At 39.6% G+C, this 24,635-nt stretch overlaps 1 protein-coding gene across 2 annotated transcripts; it reads right to left on the bottom strand.

The window, feature by feature from the left end:
* Positions 1–963: 963 nt before the first annotated feature.
* Positions 964–24,066, bottom strand: RNF141 (ring finger protein 141). 2 transcript variants are annotated; one of them, XM_048852763.2, is made up of 6 exons: positions 23,904–24,066; positions 16,621–16,823; positions 15,951–16,059; positions 12,506–12,687; positions 5,827–5,934; positions 964–3,993 (listed from the first exon to the last, which is right to left on the bottom strand). In XM_048852763.2, exons 2-6 carry the CDS (start codon positions 16,761–16,763, stop codon positions 3,843–3,845), a joined length of 693 nt encoding a protein of 230 aa, XP_048708720.1. In that variant the 5' UTR covers positions 16,764–16,823; positions 23,904–24,066; the 3' UTR covers positions 964–3,842. The 2 variants fall into 2 exon arrangements, with proteins under 2 accessions (XP_048708720.1, XP_048708719.1); XM_048852762.2 differs by having other exon boundaries at positions 16,621–16,826.
* Between the last annotated feature and the right edge of the window lie 569 nt (positions 24,067–24,635).

The raw sequence follows: 24,635 nt of genomic DNA on the forward strand, positions 1-24,635 counted from the left end.
AAATTACTATAATTATCTAATGTGCAATGTAGATTAGGTCGTGTACAAGGGAATGTTAACATGTTGGCTCCTGATTGTTATGGCTGCTTAACACACTTCTACTTAGGCATCTCTGTCCCTGGCCCCAGGGAGCTGTTCCAGCTGCCAGAACAGAGAGGGGCCACATCGATGTCTCCATTTTCCTAAGAATGGCCCCTGACAGAGGGAAGCAGAGTATTTCCAATGCCAATTCTACACCACACCAGCATTGCACTGGTTGCTTTGTGTTGGCATTTGGGGGGGAATCTGGATTATTATCAAGAGAAATCTCTCAAACAGGTAGATGCATTAATATATAAACACCCCTATCACAAAAAGCATTCAGTATTAATTTGGCTGGCACCTTCAGAGGAACATTCATTTTCAAATTTAGCAAGTTATTAGATGTAGTTTCACATATTACACCTGCCTCTTAGCATCCCTGCCCTTTTGTGGAAGTGCACTCATTTTCCTCTTAACATTTCTCTCTTCTCCCTCCACCGCGCCTCCCTCACTACACCCCCTCAACCCCTCACTTCCTGTACAAAAGGCCCACATCAACACAAACTAAGTGACTAGAGAGGGAAACAGTGACCCTAATGATACATGCAATCCTGTTTAAAAACACCCCACACCTAACTAAACAAGGAGGAAAAAATATTCTAATCTTTCCAGTATAGTAGTTTCAGGTGTTACTTTTGTAATACGAGTGGGTAAGCTTTCTGAAAAGCATGACTTTAAACTGACCATATCCCTTTAACACTTCAAAACACTTTGGTGCAAGAACTCCAACTGCAATGTTTCTTTTAGGGCCTGGGAGATAAGCAACAGTTTCCCCAGACATGGGGGTAACTTGCTTATTCGCATTACACTTTTAAAGTTTAAACCACATCCTACTCATGAATAGCATATGTTCTTGTTAAGCATACCATCTGTATGATGAAATTTAACTGAAGTTAAAGCTTTATTTTTCCAGTATATCATATTAGAGAAACTAGGAAATCCCTTAAATTTGGAATTCCTTTAACATTTTCTTCCAGAGCGTATTTATTGCACAATTCATACACAAGTTACAATACACTGGAATACCTTTAGCTATCAATACAATCAATAGCGTGTAAGTTGTATCCCCATATTAAAGCTTTACGAAATCTTCACTTTAAATGGTAAAATTCAGAGCATAAACCAGCAATTTCATATGGCCCTCATAAGCAGCTATTTACACTAATTCACATTCAAAGATCAGACTTTTGAAACTCACTACCATGTTCAAGTTAACTTGAGCTTTTTTCTTTTCTAGTATTCATCTAAACATATTTCAGACTATGAAAGATTGCCACTGCTGAATTATATTTTTCAGTGCTAACATACTTTCCTTTTATAACATACAGTACATACTTTACAAGGCACACATTACAGTAACTACATCACAGCAGTGTGCATTAGAGAAGCTTAATTTAAAAAGTTGTACAGAATATAGTTTACATTTTTACTTTTAAACAAATTTACAGTTTTTGCTTTAGTTAGTTGTGTGTCACTATGTTGTAATTAATAACCCATCTGCATTTACTACAAAGTCACATTTTAGTAAGTACATATAAGCCCTCACCAGAGAATCAGCATACCAAAAAAAAAAAAAAAAACTTGCTCCAAGAGTTAATTTCTTTTAATTTTTCAAAAAATAAAATCAAGTGGAGGATTTAGTGATTTCAGATGCTTGCTTGTGGTTCAATATAAAAATAGCTTAAAAATTTAAAGGTTATTTTAACCTCCTAAATGCAGACTAATGCTGGGTAGAAAGGAATAAGAATTAAAATGATTTGTGTTTAGAAATGTTACTAACTATTTTAATAGAAACCCCCCCAAAACATTATGCACTTTCAACACAGGTTTTCATTGTATTTAGTGCAGCCAACTACTCCACAATAATTAGTGCAAACAAGTAATCCCACAGGTTTTCTGAAGAATCCAGAAGGACTCACTGACATGATAGGATTAAGAGGAAGAACCAGTTAATTGTTTTAGATCTATAAACTCAGACAGATTTTTAAAGATGCCTAAATACAGATTTACACAATAAGCCATAATGGTTGCGAGGGTGAGTTGCACAGGATGTCAGTATTACTTGGCTCACTCCAGCTTTGAGTCTGACACCTCTGCCACAAGTCAAATTCAAATGTTTGTTGTATTCTGTACAAGTTCCCAAGGACAAAAGTTTGACAAGTACACAGGTAAGACTCCTAGGGTTTCGTCCCTGGGTATTGTTACTATTCACTCTTCTGTATGAAGTTTTACAAAAATCTGCATATCTGTAACTGCAGAACCCATCTATGACAGAGTTTTAGCCTGAAATAACACTGTTTTAACAGGTATGGCAAATGAAACTGCAATTTACACAAGAATTTGTTGCCATTTTTATTCAATGGAACAGCTGCATGGAAGCATATCTGTATGACTCCCAAGTGTTAAGTCAAAACAGTTCAATTTAATTGCAAAACAGAAAAATGACATATTGAGCTAATATAACTGATGTACGACAGAATTCAAAGTCTGTTCCCTGTGCACTGGCACCGACAAGGTTTTTTGTTTTTATTTTTGAATATAGACAAACTTAAAAAATTCACTGCAAAAACACTACAGAACTATCTTGGTGAACTCCTATCACTACTTCCTTTTCCCCAGATTTTCAGAGCTATACATTCTATTGGAAGCAAAATGAAGCTATTGTTATCAAAGCAGAAGTTTCTCTGCTACAGAAAGACATATTGCACTTGTAGAAATAAAGCACAGCACCAGTTTAGCTTCTCTCTTTTTCTTTAAAGTATGCATAATGTTGTGACTTTGAAAACTCAGGAAAAAAGGAGAAAGCCAAAAGCATCAGGACTAAACAAAACCATGACAACTACTGTACAATGCCTTCCAGTAAAGTGAGTTCTTTTCAGATATGCTTAGTGCATACAACAATTTTTGGCTGTAGCTCATCAAAAAGGTATGGAAATATATTGTTTTAACCTTAGGAACTGTGTGTGAAGCTGTTTAGCACAGCTTCGTTACCTATGAAACTTTAGAATATCAGATAAAATAGCCTTCTAAAAGGTATACTCTGCTAGGAAAAAAGGAAAGCACACACATGTTGACATGGCTGGTTTCTGTAATCTCTAAGAATAGATTTAGAACAGTTGTCAGTGCTAAAAATTACTAGTGGTTTGACTCTCTCTATATAAATACTAAACAGCAACAAATGACCACGGGTGAGGGAAGGGGCAAAAGATGCTTTTCAAATTTCATCAATAAAACTTCACAGTTTAGTTACAATTGTGTAATCCTAACTCGTGTTAATAATCTTTATTCCTGTGAGTCATCCCACTGAAGTCAGTAAGACCAGCTGTGTGAGTAAGGTTTACTTATGAGGAAAAAGGCTGCATGGCAGGCCCTTTAATAATAGAACACTGCATCTTCTAGAATAAAGTTCCATTTGTGGTGTTCAAAAATCTGGTGCACAATGCTATTATGTTATAATTAATACTAATAACATTATTCCAATGGCTTTTAATCTTGTCAGAAAAGATGTTAAATCGGTAACGATTGTAAAGTTTACTTTAACAGTTCAGAGCATTTAATGAAGCTATATATTAAAAGTTAAGAATGTACCCAGACATATTAGCTCATTTTCCCTGTGTTTTAAAAGAATAGTGTAGATTTAGCTTACAGCAACCAAAGAAACACCTAAAATGAAATAAAGAATGGATGAATGGGAATGAGAGGAAAAAGCAGATATTCATGACAATGAAACTTTCAAGTACTTCTATCAGTAGTCACCAACATCATGGTCTGTGAGGCTGGCCTGCCTCATCTACCATGTTGAGTATATAGCTAGCAATGTCATCTTCTGTAGGTGCATCTGACACCACCCAAGAATCATTTGCCCCAGTCACTTGTAGACGGCAGATAGGACAGTTCCTGTGGCGATCACTCCTGTTTAGGAAACCAGCGAAATAGTTGGTTAAAAAACGAAACAAAAAACATGCACACTTCTATCTGAGATGTAAGTACTGCACACCATCTGCTTTCACTGTCAGCCTTTGCATGCTCTGTATATTAAGAGACTTTGCAAAATATAACTGGATTAGGTGACTGCAAGCATAAGTGAAAACCCAATCACTTGAATAGTGTCTTTGTACTGTCTTTGCAATCAACATTAGTCAACAATTCTGTGTGCAGCAATATTCTTAAAAGTGATGAAAATAGTATAAAGATTGTCTTAGTGGCTCAGAATCATATTTTCTCAGGTTAAATAAAAAGGTTTTTCCAGCTTTAACCATATGAGCCTAATTTGGGATCTAGACGTCAAACTTCGTTTTGACTCATACATCAAACAATAATAAAGACTATGCAACTGGAACCCAGTTAACAATTCTGTCAATCAACCACAATCCTGGAAACTAACTCATTCACGCAGTAGAGATAGTGGGTTCTGCAATGCTAACAGGCACAAAGTCCTACTTGTCCAAGGTAAGTAGATAAGTTTGATTATACACAGGGATCCAATTTCTTTGATTAAAGCTGTGAGAGTATTGTGCTAAAGACTGTCTCCTCATCAAGAGTTTGAAATAACCACAGAGAATCAAATGTAATGGACCAAGTTTAGCCATGAGTAAATGGCCAACTCATTTAAATTAATACGGATTGGGCCTGCCGCCCAAGTAAACCAGAGCTGAATTTGACTCCCTGACTTTTCCCCATGATTCTGAAGACTGGCTTCTTAATCAATAGCATGATCTCAGCTCTAACTTTAGAGCAGGGGTTCCCAAACTTGATTCCCGGCTTGTTCAGGGTAAGCCCCTGGCGGGTCACGAATGGCCATACCTGCGGACGCTCAGGTAAACAAGCGCCTTGCAGCCCCCCAGGGGCTTACCCTGAACAAGCCGCGAACCAAGTTTGGGAACTGCTGCTTTAGAGCAAAAGGAGAGGCTAAAAAGCAATTTGTTGCTGGTATTGTGTCTAACTTGATACTATATTGTAAAATAAAAGTTATGCATACATTTCAAAATACTATTTTTTATTAATTAAAAACAATCTTTTCCCCACAAAAATTACTGTACTGGAATTTTATCAAATTTAAGGGAAAATTTACAGTATTTGACCAGTGAAAAGACTTCTCAATTTAATGCCTAAAAATATTCCCTTTGCAATATGTTTATTCACAAAAATAAAAATTAGGCATTCCATTTTGCCTTATGCTTGTAACATTTAAAGAGGACTAGACTAATTTTTAAAGAGAAAAATTTTGTGGAACTTCTGACCTGAACAGATCAAGAGGCCAGCTTCAATGTGTTTCCCCTTTTCCTCTTCTTGAAAACTTCATGCATATCTACAATGTTTTACAGGAATTAAGAATAATATGGGCAGCAAACTACAAAAAAAAGTTTAAGCTACTTCTGAATTCAATTAATCAATTGATGAATTCTTCAATTCAAATGTAATCAGTTTCCCTGTAATTTTTAATTAACTTGCTTTACATCTAATTATGCATTGATCAGCTACTTGCACTGCTACAAGTGAATTCTCCGCTAGTCCTCACTAAGCATTAGAGCTTTTTCTGGATCCAAGTTTTTAATCAAATGCTTGCAAATTCTGAAGTGACCCTTCATCGCTCTGCTGCAATCCTGGTATTTGCTCAAGATTCCTATCCATCACATGTACATTACTCAAAAGATCTCTTTAAACATTAGAGCATATTGGTACAGAGGAGTTCTTCATACCAAAACCAATCATGTTAGGAATGAGCTCCCTTGTTAAGCACTTTACCATTTATCAATGCATTTCTGACAAAAACTGTGAGCACATGGTAGGATCAAATCAGCACGTCGATCCATGCAGATGCAACACTCCTCCTCCTCAGTCAGCTGTTTAACCCTGCAGTAGACGAAACAGTATTATTCAGTTAAAAACATAAATTCAACACTATTCTTCTATCTCAAAATACTCCTTCTGTGCATACGCAGACTAGTTATTTTTTGTAGATATAAACGTTCAGATTAGTGATAAATAAGCAAAAGAGAACTTATGAACATATCATTCATTATGCAGCCTGTCTGTGGCAACAGTTGTGGCCCAAAGTCAACAACAAAAAACTGCAAAGGGAATTGGGGTTTCACTAGGATTATGCAACCTATCTGTGTAGCACGATTCCTCTTTTGGTCCAACAAAGGGTTATATACTCATCACTTTCCATATTGACAAGTGAAGTCTGCAAAGTTCATATTATGAACTATTGCATATTGCATCTTTTGACCAAGCAACTCACATTAAATTTTACAATACAGGCAGGGACAGAATCTGCTTTCAATGGCCAAAATGCCACCCTAAAGCAGATTTAGCTTTTAATAAATTAAACTTTGACTTTATGCCACATTTTGTTTACTAGCTGGAACAGTCAACAGCTGATTTTTTTTTAAAAACAGGATCACTGACAGAATGCTTTTTAAGAACATAAGAATGGCCATACTGGGTCAGACCAAAGGTCCATCCAGCCTAGTATCCTACTGACAGTGGCCAATGCCAGGTGCCCCAGAGGGAGTGAACCTAACAGGTAATGATCAAGTGATCTTTCTCCTGCCATCCACCTCCACCCTCTGACAAACAGAGGCTAGGGACACCATTCCTTACCCAATCCTGGCTAATAGCCATTAATGGACTTAATCTCCATGAATTTATCCAGTTCTCTTTTAAACCCTGTTTTAGTCCTAGCCTTCACAACCTCCTCAGGCAAGGAGTTCCACAGGTTGACTGTGAGCTGAGTGAAGAAGAACTTCCTTTTATTTGTTTTAAACCTGCTGCCCATTAATTTCATTTGGTGGCCCCTCGTTCTTATATTATGGGAACACGTAAATAACTTTTCCTTATTCACTTTCTCCACACCACTCATGATTTTATATACCTCGATCATATCCCCCCTCAGTCTCCTCTTTTCTGAAAAGTCCTAGCCTCTCTAATCTCTCCTCATATGGGACTCGTTCCAAACCCCTAATCATTTTAGTTGCCCTTCTCTGAACCTTTTCTAATGCCAATATATCCTTTTTGAGATGAGGGGACCACATCTGTACGCAGTATTCAAGATGTGGGCGTACCATGGATTTATATAAGGGCAATAAGATATTCTCCGTCTTATTCTCTATCCCTTTTTTAATGATTCCTAACATCCTGTTTGCTTTTTTGACTGCCGCTGCACACTGCGTGGACGTCTTCAGAGAACTATCCACAATGACTGCAAGATCTTTCTCCTGATTAGCTATAGCTAAATTAACCCCCATCATATTGTATGTATAGTTGGGGTTATTTTTTCCAATGTGCATTACTTTACATTTATCCACATAAAATTTCATTTGCCAGTTTGTTACCCAATCACCTAGTTTTGTGAGATCTTTTTGAAGTTCTTCACAGTCTGCTTTGGTCTTAAATATCTTGAGCAGTTTAGTATCATCTGAAAACTTTGCCACCTCACTGTTTACCCCTTTCTCCAGATCATTTATGAATAAGATGAATAGGATTGGTCCTAGGACTGACCCTTGGGGAACACTACTAGTTACCCCTCTCCATTCTGAAAATTTACCATTTATTCCTACCCTTGTTCCCTGTCTTTTAACCAGTTCTCAACCAGTTTCCATAATATTTCAGTTGATGTTGATGTCAGAGACAAGCTTAAAGATTGTTTAAAGATCTCCTAGGGGGAAGGTGGCTTCAAAATACTGCACTGGAGTGCTGAACAGTGGGGGGAGCATTGCAGAGAGGGTTTCATTTAGTGGCATTATATTTCTAGAATGACTGCCCTGGTTTGTGACTGTTTAACAAAGGTGAGAGACTAATTTGGGTGGTCATTTGATTTGATGTTTTGTGAACTATTCTAACACAGAATGGATACCAGCTAATGTAATGGCTAGTAGTTCAAGTGTTTTTGTTCTTGTCCTCAGCACTTCTTTCAGGGCCAAGTATACGCCTCGGATTTCCTTTCCAAATTACCGATTCTCTTATTTTTGTAATTTATTTCAGGCTGTTGTCAATAGAGAAGACATTCTTTACAAATATAGGTAGTGGTTAGGATATAGCAAGGCCTGTTGCCAAATATATTGATAATCAAAGAAAGCATCTGAATTCATTAAAAAAAGCAGAGGTGGTTACTGACCATAAATCTTCTAAACAACCTCCTCTCCGTCCAAAAAACCGGTGATGGGCCCAGGATTGTCTTTTTAGTTTGCTACGCAAGGAACATTGAAAAGTTTCCCCATCCCCACCAAGATGGGGCAAAAAAAGGTTGAACCGCTACAGAAATTATGGGACTCCATTCTCTGTTAATAGCTGTACTTTTCTATGACCCTATTTCAAAGTATGAGAGATTTACTGATACATGCATACTAGTGTACCTGCTTGATGCACCATTTTCAGCAAGTTTCAAGGGGCTGGTATTTAGAGTCATAGGACCAAAACCTTGAAAATACATGCAGCCAATTTTTAAGTGATCCAGAGAGTAGAGTATTGGATTCAGATGACATTTTGGAAAGTTTACAAGTTCAGATAGGCCACAAATGGAAAGTCTTAAATTTTAAGGATGACATAAGCATTTGCTTATTTTTCCACTAGTATTAGATAAAGTTAGTAGAAGCAAAAGAGATACTTTCCCATCCAGAGTATATTAAAGTACATGCAACACAAGAGTGGGACACTGTTTAACTGGAAGGGGTTAAGATGAAAGGAAAAATTAAGTAGATAATATTCACTATTTTTGCTCAGTGATCTTGCAGAGCTAACAAAAATCTGAAAGGAAGCAGAGTTTAGCCAAGTGAATATTTCACATCATAAAACCGAACAGATTAACTGGGTAGAAGAACACTTGAAGGGACTTCATTGTTTGTTTTTCAGTGTCTTTAGATATAGAGGGACATGAAAAATTAGAATATGCTAGCTAAGTTAACTCAAGCTCATTACCAATAGCATTTCAAAATCTTTACTTCCATTTGGCAGGTATATTGCCACAAGTGATCTGATTTACATCAAACAGCTCATTTAAATGGAGAGGATGTTACTCTTGACTTCTCCCTTCCAAAAAACCCCAAAAACCCACATTTAAAAAGACAGATTCTTATTCTCCATCTACCCCATCCTTATCGCCTCACCTCATAACTGAAGACTAGTACAGAGTATCAAGCTTCCAAAAAAAGCCTCTTACAGCAATTACGCAAATGGGAACACAGTGTCCATCTGTCTGAGAGTGTGACTAAAAAGCAGGAAAATACCTCTTTCCCAAATATGCCTACAATATATTTGTTAGATAGTGTTAGTGTGTCAATAAATCAGTACAGCCAAAAACGCAAGACTGAGTATTCCTAGGCAAGACAAACAGGAAATTAAATCAGAAAAGAAGAGTGTGGGTTGCAAAACTGTCCCATCCCAGTTTAGTTTATCATTCTTTGTAAGATGAGGCTGCAGAGTCTCTCCTCACATTAGGTAAGCAGTATTAGCAGGAATTTCACATGCAGTTCTCCCCTCCCCCACTGTTTTTTATTCTTTTTGTGTTCCAGCTTATAGAACAGTGGTTCTCAACCTATTTACCATTATGGGCCAGAATGTGTTATGTGGGCCACATCCAACACTACCTGTGTGGCACTGAGGATTTCACATGGGCCACAGCTGTGCGCTGATTGGGTCACAGGCTGAGAACCACCATTACAGAACAACATAACTGGTGAGATTACCTCAAGTTCCTGACTGAGGTGGGAGCACAAAGCCCATTGAATTTTCAAAAGATATGTGATAAGTTACTTAGGTGCTCTTGAAATTTTGGCTCAATATTTCTTTTCAGCATTGCTGTGGGAATGCTTTTAAGAAAGCTCAATAAAGACTATCAAAGTGATAGCTTATCCCCAAAAGATGGAAAAAGTAAGACAAAGAGTTACTATACAGGAGTCATATTTGAATTTTTCCACTTTGAAAGATTCTACCACTGCAAAAGCATTCCTTACATTTAAGATGGGAAATGCTGCCAGACTAGATAATATCCCTCAAAACTGAAGAAAGAGTGACCATTGTAAACTTAACTTAAACAGGGGACGTATTTGGAGTCAGGAAGGAATTTTCCACAAGGTCAGATTGGCAAAGAGTTGGGGGGGGGTGGGGGGCTTCCTTTGCAGTATGGGGTATTGGTCACTTGCAGGTTTAAACTAGTGTAATGGTGGATTCTCTTAACTTGAAGTCTTTAAATCATGATTTGAGGACTTCAGTAACTCAGCAGGAGGTTAGGGATCTATTACAGAAGTGGGTGGGTGAGGTTCTGTGGCCTGCAATGTGTCGGGAGTCAGATTAGAACAGCTGTCACCAACCCATCAATTGCAATCAACTGGTTGATCCTGGAGCATCTGCCAGTTGAACGCGATCTCCAGGCCACTAAAAGTCCAGTGGCGCAACAGGGCTCAGGCTGCCTGCCCACCGTGGCCCCACACTGCTCCTGGAAGAGGCTGGCTGCTGGTACGTCTCTGCAGCCCCTGGGGGAATTGGGGGGGGGAGGGGATGAGGCAGCTCCACGCACTGCCCCCACCTCCAGCACCGTCCTCGCAGCTCTCATTGGCTAGGAACCAGCCAACGAGAGCTGCAGGGACAGCGCTTGTGGGCACAGGCAGCGCACGGAGACCTGCTTCTCCCCTCCCCCTCAGCCATAGAAAGGTGCCAGGAGCCAGCCACTTCTGGGAGTGGCATGGGGCCATGATGGCAGGCAAGCAGCCTGCCTGAGACCCTCTGCATCGCTGACCAGGAGCCACCTGTGGTGAGCGCCTCCTGGCCGGAGCCTACACCTCATACCCCCTCCCGGAGCCCAACCCCTTGCCCCAGCCTGAAGTCCCCTCCTGCACCCAAACTCCCTCCCAGAGCTTGCACCCCTCACTCCTGCACCCTAACCCCCTGCCCCAGGCTCAACCAATGCACACCCCACAGTTGAGAAGGTTATACTGATTTGTGACAATCCATGAAGGATTTTGAATCTAACACCATAAATGACACTAATAAAAAGTAAAACTCATGAAATGTCCAGTGGACTCTGAGATTAAGTGCAGTGTGACCATATGACCCTGCACCTAATGTCCCTCCCAGAGCTTGCACCCCTCACTCCTGCACCCCAACCTCCTGCCCCAGGCTCAGCCCCAAGCCCCCTCCCACACTCCAAACCCCTCAGCCCCAGCCCAGAGCCTGCACCCCCTCCCGCATATTAGAACAAGTTCTGTGCACAGGTCCTCTAAGTTGCTAAACTAACTCTTAAAAAGAAAAGGAGTACTTGTGGCACCGTAGAGACTAACAAATTTATTTGAGCATAAGCTTTCGTGAGCTACAGCTCAATGCATCCGATGAAGTGAGCTGTAGCTCACGAAAGCTTATGTTCAAATAAATTTGTTAGTCTCTAAGGTGCCATAAGTCCTCCTTTTCTTTTTGCAAATACAGACTAACACAGCTGCTACTCTTGTACCAACTCTTATATGTCAGCTTAAAAACACTGTACTATCTTTATTCTGAATAATCTCCCTTTCTCTCACTCCCTCAAACAACTGGAGCTTGCAGTCTTTAACAATAGTTAAAACTGACTTAGTAACTTGTTTATGATTTGCAAAGTTCCTGATTGCCAGCTTTGCTGTAGTTACTTCTTTGCCCGTTACTCAGAAATAGCACTGTTTTACAGTGAATCATTCCATTTAGTAAATCATTGTTTAAAACATCTCCCTAACTTACTTCAACTTTCACATTTAACTTTCAAGGTAATACAAACTTTAAACAGTTATCAATAGCAACTTTTCAACATGGAGTACGGTGCAAAGATTCTTGCCACTACATTCACATGTTAACCATTTTATAAATTTTAAACTAAAAGGTACTGCATGTGCTGATCTTAGTCCGTTGCTTTTCCTCCTAGCTAACAAAGCAGGATGTCAACACCTATGAACCAGTACATATTTTTTCCAGTCTTACAGGTTAAATTATGGTTAGAATTGATGACTTTCAGATGACAACAGATGGGAATTTCCACATGCCAAAATGTAAGAAGAGGAAAAGAAAGTTTAAGTGGAACAATAACATTAAGTCTGTGTAAACAAACATCAATGAAAACAGTTTTGTAGCCACAGCTGATTTCATTTCCTTCTGTTTCCTCACTCAGAGACAACATATACTAGGTTTATATTAAACTATAATCACTAAAAAAGCTATTCCAAACCTATTGCGTACAGGCACCAATGGTAACTCAGAATCTACTACACGATTACAAGTACTTACACCACACCCTTTTTGGTAACATGCTCACTGTTTGGCAGACAAAAGTCTGCTCTGCCCACATTTATTGTGCTGGATAGTAACAGTTCACATTTAATATGATTTTGGAGGGTGTCTAATTATTACAAACATACATACACACACACACACACACACACACACAACCTGTAATATATTGAACTACCTTCCCATCCATAAGCTGGCCTGGCAAGATGACACAGATGACAGACTTGCAGCAGTCCCTTCAGAGGCACTGCTCTGTGCAAGAACTCCTGCTGCTTGACTTGTGATGTCTTTATAAAGCTGAATAAACTGATATAAGTTCATAATTCTTGAAGCTTCTACAATGCCACTTGTTTTGTTTATCTAAAGATACAAAAGTTTATAAACAGATTTGTATTATGTAACAAATATTAAACTGATCTGCCATCATTTCTGAACATAGGTAGGTAAATAAGATCAAATGCATTGGAAAATATCAGCTTAAGTGTGATACTGGCATCACACTAAATTTATGGTATTCAACTATATTGAGCTATAATTAAGTAGATGGGTTTATGTCTAGAAACTTTAAGCATAAACAAAACCTTGGACAGAAATAAATGGTTTTATTTTTAGGGCTTAATTTAGCCGAGCCAGTATCTAAATTGTACAGTACCAACTATCATGACTACAATGATGTCTGTCTTGATAAATTTCAGAGGAACAGCCGTGTTAGTCTGTATTCGCAAAAAGAAAAGGAGTACTTGTGGCACCTTAGAGACTAACCAATTTATTTGAGCATGAGCTTTCGTGAGCTACAGCTCACTTCATCAGATGCATACCGTGGTAAGCTATTACCAGCAGGACAGTGGGGTGGGAGGAGGTATTGTTTCATATTCTCTGTGTATATATAAAGTCTGCTGCAGTTTCCACGGTATGCATCTGATGAAGTGAGCTGTAGCTCACGAAAGCTCATGCTCAAATAAATTGGTTAGTCTCTAAGGTGCCACAAGTACTCCTTTTCTTTTTGTCTTGATAAAAGTAATCATGAAATCTTGTTCTTCAAAGTATCTCCCCCCAATTTTTTATATATAGGCTAAAAGTAAAAAATAAATCTATATTAAAAATTGTTAGCTTCAGAGAACAGTCTTGAGGTATGCTGGATTTGAACTCTAAATTAAGGAATTCAAGAGCTTTATTAAGATTCTGGATGATGTCACTTGACAAACTAAAGTAAAGTTTACAAGCATTAAGTAAAACTAAGAATTAAAAAAAAACACTATTAAGTGATCTATTTAAAAATGCCCTAAATGCAGTCTTTAAAGATACTACAGTAATAGATTTTATGGCCAGAAGAGATCATAATCATCTAGTCTGACTTCCTGCAGTACACAAGCCACAGAATTTCAACCAACAATTCCCATTTCAAGGCAAATCGCTTCTGGATTAATTAGAGCAGTGTTACTCAGACTGAGGCTTGGGAGCCGCAATTTGCTCTTTAATGTGTCTCCTGAAGCTCTTTGCAGCATATGATATTAAAACACTGTGATTTAAATATTAGCTAAGTTATTAACCAACCAGGATGCTTTTACTATGTTATTAACCAATTGTAGTTGATAAAAATAATAGTCATTTTGCAGTGAGAATTTTATTTTTATACATCTATAGAGAGAATAGTAAATGAAACAATAAGCCTACTGTTTCAGAGTAACAGCCGTGTTAGTCTGTATTCGCAAAAAGAAAAGGAGTACTTGTGGCACCTTAGAGACTAACCAATTTATCTGAGCATAAGCTTTCATGAGCTACAGCTCTCTTCATCGGATGCATACTGTGGAAACTGCAGAAGACATTATATACACACAGAGTCTTACTGTGGCTCTTTTGGGTAATGCTGATTGCTAATTTGGCTCCTGAGGTCTGAGTATCACTGAACTAGAGCGTCTCTTTTAGAAAGACATGCAATTTTGATTTCAAAAACTTTTGAGTGATGGAATGTAATTAAAAACCATGTGCCTTACTTGAATTTATCTAGCTTCAATTTCTAGTCATTTGAATTTGTTATGTTTGCATTTGCTAGATTAAACGGCCTTCCAATAACAAAAATCTCTTCCCCAAGTAGGTATTTACAAGCCATAATAAAGTCACCTCTTAACTGTCTCTGTGATGAGATACATGGATTAGATTCTTCAATCTCACTGTAAAGCAGATTTTTAAGAACTCAAATTATTCTTGTAGCTCTTTTCTAAACCCTGATCAATTTTTTCCAACATCCTTCTTGAAGCATTGACACCAGAAATGGACACAATAAATCAGTAGCAGTCTCACCAATACCATATACAATGGTAATACCACTCCCTAATCCTACTTGATATTCCCCTGCAGAAGATTAGCCCTTTTAGACTCACACCAACAAGATGATTATTCACCATGACCTTTTAATCTTTTTCTGAGTCATCTCTATCCAGGATAAAGGATAGGGAACTGTAAGCATTACCTACATTTTTTGCTCCTAGACGTACAACCCTGCATTTGACTATATTAAAACTGCATGTTTAACCTTGCCCAGTTTACCAAGGGATCAAAGATCACTCTGAATAACTGACCTGTCATTTATTTACCACTCCACCAATTTTTCTGTCATATGCAAACTTTAAGAGTAATGATTTTATTTTTCTTGCCATAACATTTACTAGCATTAGGCCAAGAACAGATCTCTGTAGGAACCTCACTAGAAACCACCCTGATTCAGTGATTCCTTATTAATACTTAGCCAGTTTTTAATTCGTTTAATAGTTGCCACATTGATTTTGTACACTGTTACCTTTTGAATTTCAGTGTCAACTTCTGGTTTTGTGGGATGAATATCAACTGCAAAACTAACAATTCAATATTCCAGAGTAGCACTATTTGCTTTCTTAGGATGAAGCATCATTGAACAAGTGTGTTCATTATGAGTTTCAGTAGGGCAGAGAGCCAAGATGAAGTCTTACAGTAAAAAAGACACATTAAATTGAAGTCATACACATTTATTGCTACACGTTAATGAATTATATACTTTTAACAGTGTCACGGAAACCTATTTTGCGCCTAAAATTAATTGAAATGTCACAATGAAGTCCTGATTCTGCAAGATGGTTGAACTGCTACATTCATGTGAAGCCCCAATAAAAATGATTTACCCACATGGTTCAATTTGCAGGATCAGGCCTAAACTCATACCATTAAAGATCAAAGTTTTAAATTAAAGAAAGATTTACTTCGTTTTTAAGAGTGCAGGAATTTCATCTCCCAGTGAAGTTGATTTTGAATGTCCTTTATTAATATGCAATCTCTGTCAAGCTTGGACTATAAAACAAAACTCATTTAGTCTCCAATTTGTTTTACTTTCTGTTTCTTATATATTGGAAAGATGTTCCAATGACTGGATTGCAAATCCTTTAAAAGTGGTCATGGAAATGTTACTGTTGATATTTTGACTTTTTTTTAGGAAGACCTAGATTTTAGGTCTAACTGTACTTAACAGTATAGGAATACCTCCAAATATTTTTGAAACATATTGTACTGAACAATTTGATTTTCATTGAAAAGCCATTGTTCTCAGTTACCTGCAGATTAAAAAACTGAGTTAAAGGTTCCGATAATCTTACCTTAGTACAGACTATTCGAACCACCACCTTCCATAGAGCAGAGGAATCAGAACCTGGCTGCACTTCAAACAGAAGATGTTTGTCCTGGCCAGAAGCCAACTTTGCAGTGCTGAAACACAGTCGCATTAATCTGACATTATATATTAGATAGGCAATGCTTGGTGAAGTCACCTTTGAAAGAAACTTGGACACTGGCATCATTCACCCATCCCTTTTAAATCTGAACAGCAGTTATATCAATGCCACAGAAATCAACAGAGCTGCTTATATGCCTAAAATTATTCATGTGCCTATCTGCAGACTCAGGACCATAATGAGCTAAGTATCATATATACACTCTTAAATATAAATAAATGAAACATCAATAGATAACCCTCCAATTTCAGACCTAATATTCACATTCTAAATATCTTATGCACAACACCTTAAAAGGATAAACAAGGGCCAACATGCTATAATAAAAACATACACTGATATTTTTGTGAAGTATTAATAGAGTTGGATGATCCTATATAAACAATTTCAATCTCAACATGGAGTTAGAGAATTTAAGGACGTATATTTGAAAACTTGGATAATCTTATTCATAATCTACTATCAAGATACTATTCTGTACACAGTCTCTGTACAACACGACAATGGGAAAGGAATAAAGAACATGCAGCCTTACACATCATTAAGTTCAGCTACTCTCCCCAGAAACTCTTCATAAGTCAGAAAGCCACTTTCTCGAACCAAAGATGCATGTTTTATTACTTTTTCTGGCAACTTGTTAATAGCACTCTGTGTCTGGTTTGAAATCTGTTGACCCATGATGAAATGCTTCAGCTCAATGTCCAGGCAGAAAGGAGGTTTCAGTCATTTGTGGACCTTCTGCTAAAACATTTTAAAAAGTTGTATTAATATAAATTTAAGAGTCTCTACTTCCTTTTCTCGCTTTCCTTTTAAGCGCAGCAACATATCTACTCTCTAAGGAGTTTGGAAAATCACCTATTGATTACAAAAGACACAGCCTTGGATAAGAGACACATCTACAACATAACCCAGGAACAAAGCAATAACACTTCTTGGAGTGTTAAGTTTTAAAGTAGCAACTTGTGAAAAGGCATTCTTTTGTTCATAAGTTTAAAAAAATTATTCCCATTATATACAGAATGTACTGTTTCAAAAACTCCACAATGCAATGTTTGCAAACCAGGGTGGATTTGGAAGACTAGTCAGGAAGACTCAGTTTAATCATGGATTTCTACATAAAAGTGCATTCTTGTGGGTTGTTATAACCTTAACACATATTCTTCACAACTCAAGAGATAGATGTAGGTTTCATTTTTAGAAGGTACGCGCACTATACATTTTTAAAGTGATTTATTTTGAAAACTTTTCAGATTAGTTTTACAGCTATATCAGAAAATGAATGATTGTTTGGTTATTTCATTTACCAAAGGTAACTGAAGCAGACATTTATGAAGTCATTGGGAGGTGAACTATCACCAATTCAACAGATTAATCATTAATATCTGTATTAGGAGAACATCACCAGACAGACATTTAAATTGTTTTATTTAAATAAAACAACACTATGTAGTCTGGATGTTTTTCTTCAACAGCAAACATATAATATTTTAACAAAACAAGCATATGAATTTTTGAATTTAGTTAAACATTCAAGTTTTTTAAATTCAGGTTTGTTTTTGTTAAAATTGTTTTTAATTAAAATAGTTAAATGAAATTTTTCCAAAAACAAAAATTAAATTGACTATGTCAGCCAGGTCAACACGAGAAACTTAAAATATTGGCTTCTGCAGCTAACTCAGTCGTCTTCACCTTCGTTTTCCTGTTTGTTCATAATCTGGAAAAGAAAAACACGCTTTCCTGCTTTTTCAGGTCCCAAACTATTTCTCAATTTGGAATGAATTAGTCCAAAGGAAGAAAATATTTTTTCTACACCGGCAGAAGAAGCTACTGCTGTTAAAAGTGCGATGATCTCCTCAGGCCCTACGCCACCCACACTCCCAGCTATCTTTGAGACACCACTGACTTCCTGAGGAAACTACAATCCATAGGTGATCTTCCAGAAAACACCATCCTGGCTACTATGGATGTAGAAGCCCTCTACACCAACATTCCACACAAAGATGGACTACAAGCCGTCAGGAACAGTAGCCCTGATGTCACGGCAAACCTGGTGGTTGACCTTTGTGACTTTGTCCTCACCCACAACTATTTCACATTTGGGGACAATATATACCTTCAAGTCAGCAGCACTGCTATGGGTACCTGCATGGCCCCACAGTGTGCCAACATTTTTATGGCTGACTTAGAATAACGCTTCCTTAGCTCTCGTCCCCTAACACTCCTACTCTACTTGCGCTACATTGATGACATCTTCATTTTCTGGACCCATGGAAAAGAAACCCTTGAGGAATTCCACCATGATTTCAACAATTTCCATCCCATCAACCTCAGCCTAGACCAATCCACACAAGCCGTCCATTTCCTAGACACTACTGGGCTAATAAGCAATGGTCACATAAACACCATCCTACACCAGAAACTTACTAGCCGCTATACTTACCTACATGCCTCCAGCTTCCATCCAGGACACACCACACGATCCATTGTCTACAGCCAAGCTCTAACATACAACCGCATTTGCTCCAATCCCTCAGACAGAGACAAACACCTACAAGATCTCCATCAAGCATTCTTAAAACTACAATACCCACCCTGCTGAAGTGAAAAAACAGACTGACCGAGCCAGAAGAGTACCCAAAAGTCACCTACTACAGGACAGGCCCAACAAAGAAAGTAACAGAACGCCACCAGCTGTCACCTTCAGCCCCCAAATAAAACATCTCCAGCATATTATCAAAGCTCTACAACCTATCCTGAAAAATGATCCCTCACTCTCACAGATCTTGGGAGACAGATCAGTCCTCGCTTACAGACAGCCCCCCAACCTGAATCAAATACTCTCCTGCAACCACACACCACACAACAAAAACACTAACCGAGGAACCTATCCTTGCAACAAAGCCCGATGCCAACTCTGTCCACATATTTATTCAAGTGACACCATCATAGGACCTAATCACATTAGCCATGCCATCAGGGGCTCGTTCACCTGCACATCTACCAATGTGATATATGCCATCTTGTGCCAGCAATGCCCCTCTGCCATGTACATTGACCAAACCAGACAGTCTCTACACAAAAGAATAAACGGACATAAATCTGACATCAGGAATCATAACATTCAAAAACTGGTAGGAGAACACTTCAACCTCTCTGGCCACTCAGTAAAAGACTTAAGGGTGGCAATTCCTCAACAGAAAAGCTTCAAAAACAGACTCCAAGGAGAAACTGCTGAGCTTCAATTAATATGCAAACTAGATACCATTAACTTGGGTTTGAATAGAGACTGGGAGTGGCTGGGTCATTACACATATTGAATCTATTTCCCCATGTTAAGTATCCTCACACCTTCTTGTCAACTGTCTAAATGGGCCATCTTGATTATCACTACAAAAGTTTTTTTCTCCTGCTGATAATAGCTCATCTTAATTAATTAGCCTCTTACAGTTTGTATGGCAACTTCCACCTTCTCTGTATGTATATATCTTCTTATAGATATATACATACATGTTCAATTCTATGCATCCGATGAAGTGGGCTGTAGCCCATGAAAGCTTATGCTCTAATAAATTTGTTAGTCTCTAATGTGCCACAAGTACTCCTGTTCTTTTTGCAGATACAGACTAACACGGCTGCTACTCTGAAACCTTACTTCAACAGTGTCTGAATCCAAGTGCTTAAGTAACTTCCACCAGTTCACTAGTGTGACTTTCTTTAAAACATCAGCAGCAAACATATTTCTTGAATGGTTCTTATTTACAAACTGGGTCTCTTTTACGGCCTGCCGCCATCATAGGTTTTCCCTTCTAGTGAGTGAATGGTATGGTAGGTCACAAATCAATGAAGGCTACACTCAGAAAGACCTCAAGACTTCTGGAATATGCTGCTCAAACAGTTTCATTTTTGTTTCTACTGCTTGTCCCTCCCTTCTCACATTTATCTCCAGATTTCTTCTTCTTGTCTAGATCTATTCTGCCTCCAACAATCTTCTCTATTCATTGAACTTTTTGAAACTTTGCACTTTTAGAGAGAGGTAAGGGATTGACTCTGTGTACACAAATTTGCATGGGGACAATAGGGTTGAGGTCTGTTATTTCTCACCTCTATATATTTATTAATTAAAACATTTTTGCTGTTAACAAGCATGTTATCTCTGGAGACACAAATCTACAGTTTGAAAACTGAAAAACTAAGCATCTCTGATGGTATTTTCTAGACTGAGCACTGAGTCCCATTGGTAGATAGAAAGATTAACCAAGATAGAAAGATTAACCTAAATAATGTATAAAGGAGCCCCTGGAACCCCATAAGACTGGGTCCCTAATCCATGAACTACTGGAACTTACTTACAAAACTTTTCTTAAATATTACTTTAATATATTGTCTCATGCTATAGAATTAGAATTTATAATCCCTATTCCATGATGAAATATATTTGAGCTATAATGTATCTTAATTAAAACTATCTTTAGATGGATTTTTTTTATTTAAAAAAATTTATTTTTTTATTTATCAGATTTTTTTGATAAAAATGTTTTCTAAGGAAAAAAACTGATTTTTTTTTAAATCATTGATTTTTATCCACCCTGTTTCAAACACAGGAATGCAACAAGAAGGAGAAAATTATGAAGTGAGGCTAATATATGGCAGTTTAAGAAAAGATTTTTCTTTGCAAGTCAAAAGCTCTAAGAACTAATTGTATATTTAACTATATAATTAAGCTGACATGTACAGAACAAAAATGTGTTTCCCTATGCTCGTCTCCACACAGAAGCTGGATGTAACTAACCTGGTTTCTAAGTTGACTTATCAGTGCATTCATCTTCGGGTGGACACTTAAATTGGTAAGCAGCCTTAAACTGATTTCAAAGCATCCACCCTAGGGGGTTGCACTGATACAACTAAGTCATAGAATATCAGGGTTGGAAGGGACCTCAGGAGGTCATCTAGTCCAACCCCGTGCTCAAAGCAGGGCCAATCCCCAATTTTTGCCCCAGATCCCTAAATGGCCTCCTCAAGGATTGAACTCACAACCCTGGGTTTACCAGGCAAATGCTCAAACCCCTGAGCTATCCCTCCCCTAGAAACCATTTAGTTAAATTGGTGCAATTTCTCTATGCATACAAGGCTTTTGAATATTAAACACAAGCCAAAGAAGATACAAGCCAGATATGATGTTACAGAACAGTAAAACATTAAGATTCATGATTACATTAAGGATTAAAAACTAGGCAGAGCCACATGATCCTCAGATACCTTTCTGGCTACTGAACTGTTTGATTCGAGTCAAAGTTTCCCTCATTTAAACAACCTTGTGTAGACTTGTTCCAGTTTCTCCTCCCATTTCCTCAGTTCATCCAGCACAGGCATCCTCTACATTCCTCCACACTTTCTCCCCACTGGTGGTGCAAGATCATTCTCTACAGATTCTGATCCCAATATCCAGAAGAATCTTCATACCCTCACTTTATCTAAACTTCATTTCAAGTTAGCCAAACATTTGCTTCTCCTTACTATTTTTATTTATTTAAGAGTAACATCCAAGAGGGAGACAAATCAGTAGGGATATAGGCTCAGATCCTGCAGTCAGCACCACTAGTACAGATCCCTGTGGAGCTCCACTGACTTTAATGGGGCTCTATAATTCAACTGAAGGATCTGGGTCTTAACTTTGTATCTGTAGTTGCGCTCCGAGTTTGGTACTAGCCACATTATAAACAGATTTATAGTGTCACTGTACAAGACCCTGATCCAGCAAACATTTCTGAATAAATATTTGCAGAATCAAGGCTTATAGCTGTAAATAGCTGATTGCAACTACATAAAATTTTGGACAAGAAAAACAGACAAAACGTGTGGTACAGTTGTGAAAAGTACATTCTCCTCTCAGGGGTCTACCGTGAAATATCCAACTATATGCTAGGTTTCAGAGTAACAGCTGTGTTAGTCTGTATTCCCAAAAAGAAAAGGAGTACTTGTGGCACCTTAGAGACTAACCAATTTATCTGAGCATAAGCTTTCGTGAGCTACAGCTCACTTCATCGGATGAGAGCTGTAGCTCACGAAAGCTTATGCTCAAATAAATTGGTTAGTCTCTAAGGTACCACAAGTACTCTTTTTCTTTTTGCAACTATATGCTATACATCCAGATAACAAAAACTTAATTGTAAAATTCAGGCCAAATTCTGTTTTCAGATTCTCTGAACTTTCACTGAAATCACTCTCCAACACCACTCTCTCCTGACTCTTGCCCTCAAATTTAGTTTTTAAAATAAAACAAAGGGAAGAGAAACTGAGGTGCATCTGTAACCACAATAAGCACCCCAAGATCTTTCACTAGCATAACCTCCATCCCTCACATACAACCTTCCCCTGCAACCTGTTTATTGTGTTTCCTTGTAAACTTGTGCCCAGTTTAAATTATTAATTTCTTGGGGCCCATGCATCTTAATAGGGCTATATAAAAGACAAAAATATGCCTATTAGTACCTAACAACACAACAAAACAGAGTTTGGAAATGAAAGACCTGGTACACATGCAAAAAGCTGCCTTCTCAAACAACTGTTTGCCTTTATATTTTCTCCATAAAGACCAACATAATCCACATTTGGTTAGAAAATTTTCAGCTGAAGAAGTTAACATATTGACTTAACAAATGATAAACTGCTTTCAAAGCTACAGAACTCTTAAGGATTGTTTTGTGTGATAATTTAAAGGCCAGGCTAAGACCATGAGTAACTTTCAATCTAGTCAATTTTACAGCCATGTTAAGCCATCCAGAAAATAAGGGTTTATAATGTAACAACTGAAAGACCAAAATTATGGTGAGAGAGTAGGTTACCTAATAGGTGTTTTCCCTCTTCAGTCACTCTGAAATTATATAGCTGTGACAATCAGTAATACTATACTCAAGTGTGCAACTAAGCCTGTATCACTGATTCTCCGTTCCTGTTGTAAACACCCTTTATTTAAGTATTTATATTTGAACTCTGTACTCCAGAGATGAACAAGTAGGTTCTCTGCTTCAGTAAGCAACTTAGCACTTAATATACTACCTATCAATGCACAAAAGTCTGTAGTTTATAAACAAGCAGGCATATCTAGTCCCTTCCACAATTACTGAATGGAGATTTAATAATGAACTACTCCTGTGCTTCACCCTTGGCTCAGCTACACCTGAAGATGGTAAGTAAGCGCTGCCATCCTTTCTGGTGAGGGTTTATGGTGCAAAGCCAGACACTACTGTTGTCATGCACATTACTGTGCAAATTACCATCATTTTAGGGTATTGCCACTTTGTTTTCCACACTTCGAGTACCGCAGCCCTGCTACATACTGGTGCTGTCGAGGCCCAGCCACTAACCCTCGAAGGCAGGGCTCACTCCCCTCCCTTACCATCAACTCGTGCCCTTACAGAGCGTGCCCCGCCCAGGAACCCGACCACCGCGTCGGAGCGCCTGGCACACACAGCCCTGGCGCGCGCACGGGGGTGACGGGGCCAGGCACGAGGCTGAAGGCTCAGGCAAGGTGCACGGTGGCTGGCGGGCTTAGTCCAAGCTGAAAGAGGCTGGCGGAAGGCGGCTCCCCGGGGCTGCTCATCCCCGCCGACCGCTACCCCGACGCCACAACCACCGGGCACGTGGCCGGCCCCCGCCCAGCTCCAGCCCAGGGCGGGCGGCGCGGGGGAGGGGCGGCGCGTGCTGGCGGCGGGGGGAGGGGCGGCGCTCCCCTCTCCCCACAGCCTTTCACCTGGGCCTGCCTTGCCCGCCGCTCCCGTCACTGCCCAGCGCCGCGCCCAGCCCCAGCAGCAGCCTCACCCGGCATCCTGTCCCCGCCGGCCGGGCCCGCCACGGGCTGGTAACGGGCTGGGGACGGGGAGGCCTCCCCGCGCTCCCCCAAAACCCAACCGCCAGCGGGAGAAACGGGGGCCGCCGTCGCGCGCGGCGCCTCGCTGACGTGCCCGGCTGTGCGCGCGCACGCCTCGGGCGCCGCAGCTAGGAGACCGAGGAACGCGCCCCGCCCTCACCTGGGAGGCTGGGGCGCCCCCGCCACAGCGCCCGCCGGGCCTGCGGCTCAGCGCAGAGGGGCGCTCGCGGCCTGGGCGTGTCCGCGGGGCCCGTGGGGGTTGCACAGCAGGGGAGTGGAGGGTGGAAAGTTTCTGGTGGGCCGTGGAGCCCCCTCCTGGGAGACGCTCACGCGCCCTGTGGCCAGGGTAGGCGGGACGCACCCAAGGAGGAGGCGGCGGGGGGAAGGCCTGGCAGGGGTTCTCCATCTCTGGTTTCTGTGGCCCTAGAGATGGGGGGGTTCTGCTGTTGGGAGGCGCTGGCATGAAGGCACGTGGTGGGCTGGACAGAAGCGATGGAAAAGTTGCTTGTGCTCCTCCAGCGTGTGGCTCGCATTGAACTACTCCCATGCTGCCTTGTCACCTACCTCACTGTCCCTGGTGCATACCTGGCCTTCACCATGCTGATGTTAGGGGAGGACCCAGCCACTTCAAGCCACGCTGGCACAGCTGCTGGCCGCAGGGAAGGGATTAGGAAAGTGACTGG

This window comes from Caretta caretta, chromosome 6 (assembly GCF_965140235.1).
Source record: "Caretta caretta isolate rCarCar2 chromosome 6, rCarCar1.hap1, whole genome shotgun sequence".
Classification (NCBI taxonomy): domain Eukaryota; kingdom Metazoa; phylum Chordata; order Testudines; family Cheloniidae; genus Caretta; species Caretta caretta.

What these genes read in the sequence shown, in the direction of transcription:
- RNF141 (XM_048852763.2), bottom strand. Translation starts at nt 16,763, where the DNA reads ATGGGTCAACAGATTTCAAACCAGACACAGAGTGCTATTAACAAGTTG. An exon ending in GTAGCTGAACTTAATGATGT is followed by an intron (nt 16,060 to 16,620) that starts GTAAGGCTGCAT and finishes ACTGTGTTTCAG; the next exon opens with CACTGCAAAGTTGGCTTCTG. An exon ending in CAGAAATGCATTGATAAATG is followed by an intron (nt 3,994 to 5,826) that starts GTAAAGTGCTTA and finishes TTTCCTAAACAG; the next exon opens with GAGTGATCGCCACAGGAACT.